The 10,103-nt window shown below is 49.3% G+C and overlaps 1 protein-coding gene across 9 annotated transcripts in view; it reads left to right on the top strand.

Annotated features, from left to right (window-relative positions):
- Nucleotides 1-497: 497 nt before the first annotated feature.
- The window catches only part of NCALD (neurocalcin delta), a 405,829-nt gene continuing 396,223 nt past the window's right edge, over nucleotides 498-10,103 (top strand). For 2 of the 9 annotated variants that reach the window (XM_034668394.1, XM_034668388.1), the window contains exon 1: nucleotides 1,039-1,440. Coding sequence is in view for 1 of the 9 variants with exons in the window: in XM_034668401.1 (XP_034524292.1) it covers nucleotides 7,631-7,825; nucleotides 8,777-8,849 (268 nt within the window). In the remaining 8 variants the exon portion in view is untranslated. Of the gene's footprint in view, nucleotides 519-1,026; nucleotides 1,441-4,729; nucleotides 7,826-8,776; nucleotides 8,850-10,103 lie in introns of those variants that run through there. The other 7 variants (XM_034668389.1, XM_034668401.1, XM_034668391.1 and 4 more) reach the window with 7 other exon arrangements.

Raw genomic sequence — 10,103 nt, 5'->3', positions numbered from 1 at the left:
AGCCCTCCTCCACCTTGTGGGCCTGTCCTCCCAAGGTTCCCTTGAACTTCATTGCTTCAGAGACCCCAGAATCCCCCTAATCAAAACCTAAAGAAGGTGCGGTCGGTTGAAGCTCCGTCTCCTACGACCCGAACAGGCAAACAAATGGCACCCCTTGGAAAGTACGAGTGCAGCCTGGCTAGAACCCTGGGCCGTGGCTAGGACTAAGGGGGCACAATGGGAATAGGGCCGCCGGCCGCCCCCAGACAAGCAGGGCGTCCACTGCACCTGCAAACCGCGCGCCTCCTCCTGGCCCCCCTGCATTCCCGCAGTCCAACCCCCCGGGAGAGGCTGCCTGCGCGGTCGCAGTGCGGAGGGGGATCGGCGGCGGCGAGGAGGCCGGCACCGGGCGAGGCAGGGGAGGGGGGCGCGGCGGGCGGCGGTACTGTCCAGGGGGAGGCGGGCGGAGGGAAGGCGCTGCCGCCGCTGCTGCTGCCGCCTCTCCGGCGGCGACACAGACGCCGGGAGCGGCCGAGGCGGTGAGTCGCAGCGCCTTCCCTCCGATTCCCTGGAGCCAGGGCACATCGGAGTTGCAGCCAGGGCGGGTGTGCGGGGGGCCGGCGGCGCCGGGAGCTGCTGCTGGGGGGACCCCCGGGCTCGGGGCCGGGCGGGCGCGGGGGTGGGCGCGAGGAGCCGCGCCGTCCTGGGGACCCGGTCCTCGCAGCCGTTCCCCGTGCAGCTCACCGGGTCAATTCCCTTGTCCTGCCCTCAGTGCCTTCGAGGGAAAAGAAAAGCAAGCCGAAGACCCCGAGGATGGGTGGCTGGAAAGGAGAGAGCAACTTTTCAGACCGACGCGCTGAGGCGCGCGGGGCAGGCGGGATGGGGGCGCACTGGGTCGGAAGGGGGCGTTCGTGCGCCTGGTGGCCCGGGGACATCTGGAGCAACCCTTCAGGGCGGGGGTTGGGGTCGAGCTTGCTGGGCCTGCAGAGTCGGCCCCAAGAGCTTACAGGAGGCGTGTGTGGGGTGTGGGGGCCAGGGGAGGGGGCTTTGGGAGCCACCGAAGGCAGTAGTGGAACCCAGAGGACGAAGTAGCATGCATTTGGGACTCAGGACCTGAAAGATTTGCGTCCCTTGCCCTCAGGGACTCGGGAAGGGGTGTGCTGGGGAGATGTGTTTGAGTGTTTTTCAGTGCATACCGATTTATTTTTAGCTCCTAGAGAAGCAGGATGTGCAAAGTGGGTTGTATCAGCCCGGGAGGGGCAGGAGGTCTCCCTGTCCGCAGGAAATACACAAGTTTCTTGCTGCAGATGCTTGCTTTAACTTTCAAGCCCGGAGAAAGAAAGCCATTCGGCTCTGGGAAGATCTCCCCACCAGGGCCACTTTCTTCCTGCGGGTCTGTCTGAAGCTGCAGGCCAGGCCGGTCAAGTGTGCTTCTGCTGTTAAGGCTGGCCCCCAATGATGGTAAGAGTTCTGTTCGTAGGGCAGCTAGCGTGAAACGCAGAAGTAGGGCTGCCGAGGTCTCGCTTGCTGAGAAGGAAACCACAGGAGCTTGCTCAAAGTTTTCCTAGCTTTGTCTGATTTAAAAATAACAGACTAAAGCAGCCGTATTACCGAGAGCAGGATTCTACGTCCAGGTTTCTCAGACCTAATTGGCAATGCTTGAGAGGTTTTTCACTCGGTCTGGGAGATGCCTGCGTTTTAGGGTCAAATGCAGGATGCAGGGACTGCAAAGAGAAGGGGGTGGTGTGATGGTGGGAGTGTGGGTATATGGGAGGGGGACCTCTGGGAGCTAAGTACAGATCTGGGGAGAGGCTTCCTTCGGAGGAAGAGGCTCAAGAAACTGAAACCCAAATGTTCAGGTGCCCAAGCCAGACCCCTGAAAATTATCTCTGGAGTCTCCCCCATTTCAACCAGTCAGCACCAGTCCTGAGGACCCACTGCCCCTCTGTAAGTGTGCTAGGTGAGGGGCTGTGAGGAGCATGGGCCGTGCAGCCAAACTGCTGGATCTGAGTTCTGGCTAGGATGCCAGTAGCTCCCCGACCTTGGGCTCCTTACTTAACTTCTCTGTGTTTCCTGATCTGTGGCATGAGGTTGATAATAGGTACCAAAGTATCTCAGGTTTGTTGTGAAGATAAAACGAATTAATACACAGAAAGCACGTCCCACAGTGCCTTGTCATCGATAAGTGCTGCAGAAATGTGAGCTGCTATCGTTGTTGTTATATGGCCCCCTTCTCTCTGCTTCTACGGTCACTAATGCTGTTCACAGCCCTTTCACTTGCCTGAACTGCTCTAGTTGCCTTCACACCGGGCTCCTTGCTCTGAATCAGGACACTCTTCCTCCAGCTCATTCTCCAAACTGCCACTAGAACGCTCGTTTGGAAAACAAAAATCTACAACAGTCACGCTGCTTCATTTCCTTCAGAGGTTTTCCGTGGCTTTCAGGATAGAGTTCGGACTCCAGGGAATTTCATGACCTCACCCTCGTTTCCTCCCCAGCCTCATCTCCCGAGCCTCTCCCTGTGTAGCTTCAGCTCCTCTCCCCCTTCCTCGTCTGGGTTTNACCAGTCTTTAGTGTAATACTGTACAATAAAGAACTGGGAGATAGATATTAAGGAATCAAACGTTGGTCAAAAGCAATGTGGCATAATATCTTGGAACCATTTCACAGGTATTTTTTTTTAATTGTAAAGGGTCAGACTAATAATGGGGAAGTGTAGTGATTTGAACTCTTCCTTTCTTTCCCTCATAAAAAGGTGGGGCATCTCACATTTGGCTGTGAGGGGTGCAGGTCCAGCTCTTTGAAGAGGTTGTGCAGTGAATTTGGTTCTGGAGGCAGAGGTGAATGTTACCACATGCAGGGCCTTTGTAGCTCTTCCTGGGATTGGGGCTTCCCCTGGAGCGTGGATTTCAGCTTGTCCTGGGATTGATATGAAGAGAGCAGGAACTATGCTGCCATCAAAGCTCCTCTGTTACATTTCAGTCAATTCAGTATGTTCTGTGGGTGCATTTCTGTCTGAGGCAGCATTTCCAAGCATTCCATTACTGGGCTCTCAGGAGCCATGCAGAGGGAGCTAAGATGGTACCCAGTTCTCTGGGAACCTCTCAGAGTCTGATTTCAATGCTCCAGAGCAGGGAGTTTTTACAGCGGAGGAATCAAAAATGCTTTTTGCACTTTTTAAGGGTTGTAAACGAATCAAAATACAAAGAAGAATATGTAATGGAGACCATGACTAAGATACTTACTACCTAGTTCTTTAGAGAAAAACATTGCCAACTGCTATTCTGGAGCTGAGACCATTGAATTCATTTTTCATGTCATGATTTTTCATGATTGATTGGTAGTGGCTGCCTGGAAAGCTGGGTTGAATAAGAATCCAAGGCTGGATCCAGGCTCAGCAGGAAAGAGTTCTGTGCTCAATTAGTGATGTCTGTCAGGGCATGGGATTAGAAAGTGGTGGCCTACAATTTTTGTTTTTACCATCCTTCTATCTTTATCATCATGAAAGAGAGTATCATTGAGGGATAAAGAAGGCAGAAATCAGGGACAGAACACATGAGTGAAAAGTCAACCTTAGAAGAAGCCAGGAAATTTCTACCACTACCATATGCTATCACCAACATTAACGTTAGTGTTTCCATTTATCTGGTGTGTACGCTGTATGTACATAAAGATCCCATTTAGACTTTGTAATAATTTTTTCAGGATTTCAGGATTACTTACTGTAATTAGGATTCAATTCTATTGCAAGTGTAAAATAATTTTAAGTAAAAAAAAAAAGAACATTATTTTGACTTTTATAACTAACTCCTCAGTCCAGGGGAAGATACTTCAGGTATGGCTTGATCCAGGGCTTAAGCATCATCCCCGGGACCTGATTTCTCTCTCCATATGTCTTGCTTTACTTTCTTGAAGTCTGCACTATTTTTAGGTTCCATTTCATTGTGGGTTTAAATCCAGTCAGAAAGGGAGAGACTATCCCAGCACCGCTTTCAATGCCGTGGCTTTATTGGCTTTGACTGGGTCCAGGGCCTCTTCCTGTGGCCTCAGTGCCACACATTAGTACAGCTTAGGCTTGATCACATTTTATCCTTGAGTCATAGCCTGAGGGGCAGGGAGCAGGGTAGTTCTCCAGGAGAACACTGTTGGAGAACATTGTTATTCTGCCACCAGGAGATGGGCCAGTGGATGATGGACTGCAAAGCAATAGATGTCCACCACAGTACTGCTAGCGTTGCCTCTTCAGAGATGAGGGCGACAGGTTCTGGGACACTCCATCACTTGCCCAAGGACACATGGCTGGTAAACCCTGGCGTTCTCATTTGAAACTCACAATATGCATGGTTAGAATTATTTGTGAACAGAACAATGTTTTTTTTAAGTAGGCTCCATGCCCAACGTGGGGCTTGAACTCTTGACCCTGAGGTTAAGAGTCTCAGCTCTGCCAACTGAGGCAGTCAGGTGCCCTGTGAAGAGAACAATTTAAAGTGAGCTCAGTAAAAAGCTCTGATCTCTTAGATCTGAAAATATAGCTAACTAGCTTCAAGAAATGGTAAGTATTGGCCAGCTAGAAGAGATGAGGAAAAGGAAGACATGGACTTCTTTGGCTGGATTTTTTTTTTTTTAAGATTTATTTATTTATTTGACAGAGAGACAGCCAACGAGAGAGGGAACACAAGCAGGGGGAGTGGGAGAGGAAGAAGCAGGCTCCCAGCAGAGGAGCCCGATGGGGGGCTCGATCCCCGAACGCCGGGATCACGCCCTGAGCCGAAGGCAGACGCTTAACGACTGCGCCACCCAGGTGCCCCTTGGCTGGATTTTTAGTCACATTTTCAAACAATATTTTTTTAGCAGTTTCCACATGTTCAACATGTGTTAAGTTCTAGTGATATAAGGTGAATAAGATCTAGTCTCTTTAAGAAATTTATATTCCATGAGAAAGAGCAAGACATAATTAGGGGACAGGTTGACTGGAATGAGGACTATGTTGGGGGAGATGCAGGAGCAGAGCCCCCTCGATGGGGACAGTGACCTCCCAGTTTGTTTCCCGACACATCCCCACTACAGTGCTTTGGGTGGTAGGCAAGCAGTAAGTGCTTCTTGAATAGGTTATTTTTTCTTATTGTGGTTAAATACAAATAACACAACATTTACCATGTGAGCCATTTTAAAGTGTAGGGTTCTGTGGCATTAAGGACATTCACATTGTTGTCCCGCTCTCACCACCATCCATCTCCAGAACGTTTTCATCTTTCCAAACTGAAACTCTAGACCCAGTGTACAAACACTCTCCCTCCTCCCCTCCCCCCAGCCATGGCAACCACCATTCATTCTACTTTCTCTCTGTATGAGTTTGACTACTCTAAGTGCCTTATGTCCTTATGTTAAGTGGAACCATACAATATTTGTCATTTTGTGACTGGTTTAATTCACTTAGCATATTGTCTTCACAACTCACCCATTTTGTAGTGTGTGTCCAAATTCCCTTCCTTTTCAAAGCCGAATGATAGTTTATTGTACGTATACACCATGTTTTGTTTATCCATTCATTCGTCAGTGGCCACTTGAGTTGCTTCCCCCTTTTGGCTATTGTGAATAATGCTGCTGTGAACATCGACGTGTGCATATCTGCTTGAGTCCCTGATTTCAATTCTTTTGGGTATATTCCCAGAAGTGGAATTGCTGGTTCATATGGTAATTTTGTTTAATTTTTTGAGAAACTGCCGTACTGTTTTCTGCAGCAGCTACCATTTCACATGCTCATCAGCAATGCACACAGGTTCCAATTCCTCCACATCCTTGCCAATACTAGCTATTTTCTGAGCTTTTTTTTTTTTTTTTTGTTTAAATATAATAGCCATCCCAGTGGGTGTGAAATGTTTAATATAGACTCGAAAGTAGATTGGGATCGAATTGTGAGGGACAGTAGTGGAGTCGGAACCGCATTCAGAGGAGCTGTTGAGTGTTTGTTGCCCATGGTATTGGCGTGATCACTTCCCCACAGTAGAGAGAGAGTGAAGAAAAGAAAGACAGCGGAGGAGTTGGGGGTTATTTTAATTATTTGGAGAAAGAGAACCTAATGGTTTTCTCCACATTTATACAACTGAGGATATATTTTTTGCCACACTAAATGGTACTGGACTTGGGGAGGAAAGGTAAACATGGCACCGAGCCGTCTCCTGACAGAGGATGGCACAGACAAGTGACTGCTATTGGTAATAATGACAACAAGGATGCAAATGTCTTGATGTACTTCCTGTGACACAGCAGTGTTCTAACATGCACTGAATTCATTCTGAGGAATCCTCTAGAGTGTTTATCGCCAGGATCCCACAAGGAGGCAGATGACACACTCCTAGGGTCTTAAGAAGAAAGTTTAGTGAGGGGACTGTTTACGAAGATGTGGGCAGCCTTAAGGGAAATCGCCAAGAGTGGCCAGCGATGCCTGTAAGCCTTTACTACCCCAGCCCTGAGAGGGTGATGTGAGAGAGCACTTTCTGGAATTGCTCATTAGTAGAGGAACACAGCTTCTGCCAAACTGTGGCCTGGCACAGTGCCATCCAGGTGAGTGAGTCCCTAATCACTCCTTTCTCCTCTCTTTGGTCTCTACTGGTGCCTCCTGATTGGCCAACCTAACCAGAAGCCAGAGGGCAAGAAAACTTGATGTAAGGACTAGCTTGTATGTAGAAATCAGCCTCGCAGGGCTGAGAGTGGAGTGGGGAAGGGAGGAGGCTGGATCTGGAGAGGAAAGCAGAGAGGATCCAGCAGGAGGAGGGAGCGCTATGATGATCCTTATTTTACACATGAGGAAACTGAAGCATCAAGAGGTTGAATGACCTACCCAAGGTCACTAATAAATTGTGGGGTTGGGATTCGAACCCAGCCAGGAACATTTCCACCCTACATCCAGTCAGATCTGGAACCTTAGATTTTCCCCCAAACCTGTGTGTTTTGATTCTTTGGGAATAATCTGATTTGTACGAACTTCCCTTGGCTGTCAAAATATAGAGTGAGTGACTGCTCAGAATTTCCCCTTCCCTCCTAAATGACGTGTATTTCATATGTATGTTGCATTGCTGAATGATTATATTTAGATCAAAAAAATCTTTTCTATATAATTGGTGGGGGTGACAATATGTCCTTGAAACACATGTGAGAAAGACAGGTTTGTTTTCTTTTGCTTTTAGTTGAAAGCTCCAAAGGAGGTGACAATGTACCTTGGCTGCTTAAACATTAATGAGACCTGGGGCGATGTTAGAAGAAGAGAGTCCAGAACAAGGGAGATGGTATTTCTGCGCTATTTTGGCAGGAGGGAATGAATGCAGAAAGCACTGTCTAGTGCGGGGGAACCCACCTCCCCCAAGGCATGACTGAAGAGCTCTCTAGAGCTCTTGAAAAAAAGCTCGGTGGGAACCCAATTATTGTGGTCTCCAAATACATGAAGCATTGCATCAGAGAAAAGGCCTATTCTGGGGTCAGAAGTCAGCCCCCGGTGCAGAGTGGGCTGCATTGGAAGGCCTCATATTTTCCATGCCTGGAGGTTGTGAAGCTGAGGCCAGGGCAGAGCGATGTGGCTGAGGGCTTATGTTAGTTTCCTGTGGCCTCTATAACAACTTACCACAAACTGGGTGGCTTTAAATAACAGAAATGAATGTTCTCACCGTTCTGGAGGCCAGAAGCCCAGAATCAAGGGGTGAGCACAGCCAGCCCTCCAGAGGCTTCGGGGGAGAATTCTTGCTTGCCCGTTCCAGCGGCTGGTGGCTGTCGGCATTTCTGGGCTCCAGGCTGCATCACACACATCCCTGCCTCCGTGGTCACGTGGCCTCCTCTCCTTCGCATGTCTCTCGTAAGGACAGTTAGCATTTGCTTTAGGGTTCACCTGGGTAATCTAGGGTTATTTTATTTCAAGAGCCTTAACTTCATGACCTCTGCAAAGATCCTTTTTCCAAATAAGATCACATTCACCTGTTCCCAGGGTTAGGACGTAGCCACGTCTGTTGGGGGGCCACCATTCACCCCCCCCCTACAGGGCTCATGAGTGTGCACTGCAAACCTTGATCCTCTGATTCCATCATGATGCCCCTAGGTTTGATGTACCGCCTGGATTCTAGGCACCTGGACACAGCAGAGGCTGGTAAACCCTTTTGATTTGGTCTATTGACATTTTATTCTAACTTGAAACAACAAAACACTCAAAATCCACCATCCCTTATTTCTGACATGGAGGGGTAAGTGAAAGAGGCTTTCAAAAACCAGTTTGATCCCTGCCTCAGATGGAAGTTTTCTGTGATTTGCTTTGCCCAATGGCCTTGGAGGAAACGATGGGAGAAAGAACAGACATTGGCCCTGTCTGGCTTCTCACCTGGGCTTTCCCCAGATGCTCTCACAACGGTGATTTCTCAGAGGAAGGCTACCGAGGTGGCGGTCTCTCAGGAAAGGGAAGCAGCAGCAGGAAAGGCCCCAGTTTCTAGGCTTTCGGAAAGCATCAGCTTAGAAATACGGTTTGTAAGCGTTGCTGGCCCATCAATGAGCCTTCTGTGCATGTGTTTTCAATACTTTGTCCCAAGCAGGGACCTGCGTACACTGGGCACATGAGGCAAGGTCAGGGGTAGTTTTGGCAATTACCTGGCTAATTTGAAGACCATAGCCCACCAAATGGGGGACATCAACAGAGTCCACCCAGGGCGTAAATTATTCTGCTTGGTTGTCTGCACTGATCACCTTAACTGGGTAAGAGCCAGAACCCATTGCCTCTGTGCTGTGGAGAGGCCTGTAATTAAGTTCCGTTTCTCTCCAGGGGGCAGCTGATTTGGGTTTCTCAGCCACTTTGCAGTTTGACTTCAAAAGAGAAAGAGGAAAGGAAAAAAAAGGTAAATTGTCCCCTCTCTTTATTATGCTATATATTCTGCTGTATCATTGTGACTCTGGTTAATATTAACTTTGGGTCTGTTTGCTTTGAATAATATACTTGGAATCTTGTGATACTTAACAGAATTCAGTCTTACCAGCTGAGGAAAATGGTTTGCGTTGCCCAAGACCAGCTACTTAATTTGTGAGGCCCAGTACAAATTGAAAAAAATGTGGGTCTGTTGAAAAATTATCAAGAATTTTGGGGTGCCTGAGTGGTTCAGTCAGTTGGGTGTCTGCCTTCAGCTCTGTCGTGATCCCGGGGTCCTGGAATCGAGCCAGGCTCCCTGCTCAGAGGGGAGTTGGCTTCTCCCTCTCCCTGTGGCCATCCCGGCTTGTATGCTCTGTCTCTCTTTCTCAAATAAATAAATAAAATCTTAAAAAAAAATTATTGAGAATTTCAAAATGGTGTCAGCAGAGCATTAGACTAAGTGTGGGGCCCTTCAAAGCACGGGGCTGAATGTAATTATAAAGGGCACTTGCCCATGAACTGGCTCTGGCCTCACACCTAGGCTGAGGATGACATCTTCTTGCTAATGCAGCACCTTCCACGCCCCTGCAAAGAGTTACCGGGCCGGTTTCCTCTCCTTGGTGGGAGCACACTCTTCTGCAGGGGCAAGGACACAGCAAGCAAGCTGGACATCACCTGTTGGCTCCTCTGTGTCCTCTTTCCTCCCTCATCCACCTGCTCTGTGCCCCGAGAGGCATCAAGGGCCCTCTTTGCCTTTGACTTCTGGTATAATTTGGCCAGGGGAGGGTCCAGCCCACCACGGGGAGAGTGGGAGAAGAGTGGGGAAGGCTGTTTATGTCCCCATTCCCTCCTGCTGGGTTGCGGCCTGCAGGTTGGCTTCATCTGTGCGCTGAAGGCATCAGGTCCTGCCAGACACCTTCTCCATCCAGCCACCTTCTTTGGAATTCCTTTATGCCCCCGCCAACCCCACATATCACACACTGAGGCCTGGGGATGGTAATGGCTTCCTGCTGTTGCCAGCCTTCACTGCTTTTCTAAACCCTTCCTTACTGTCTTCTCAGTAGCCTCTCCAATAGGAGGACTCCTCAGTAGGATGAAAAAGCACCCCCTGTTTCCTACCTGGGCCCTGGCAGACTGAGCAGCCCTCTGCCGGGGTTGGACCACACCTTGCGCGGTTACGGAGCAGATAGAGAAGCTGATGGCTCTCCCAGCTGCTGCGCCAAGCCCGGGTCAGGCTGGGCCAACA

The sequence above is a fragment of the Ailuropoda melanoleuca genome, chromosome 9 (assembly GCF_002007445.2).
Source record: "Ailuropoda melanoleuca isolate Jingjing chromosome 9, ASM200744v2, whole genome shotgun sequence".
Lineage (NCBI taxonomy): Eukaryota > Metazoa > Chordata > Mammalia > Carnivora > Ursidae > Ailuropoda > Ailuropoda melanoleuca.
Note: the sequence above shows the minus strand (reverse complement) of the source record. Positions and strands in the feature narration are given on the sequence as shown.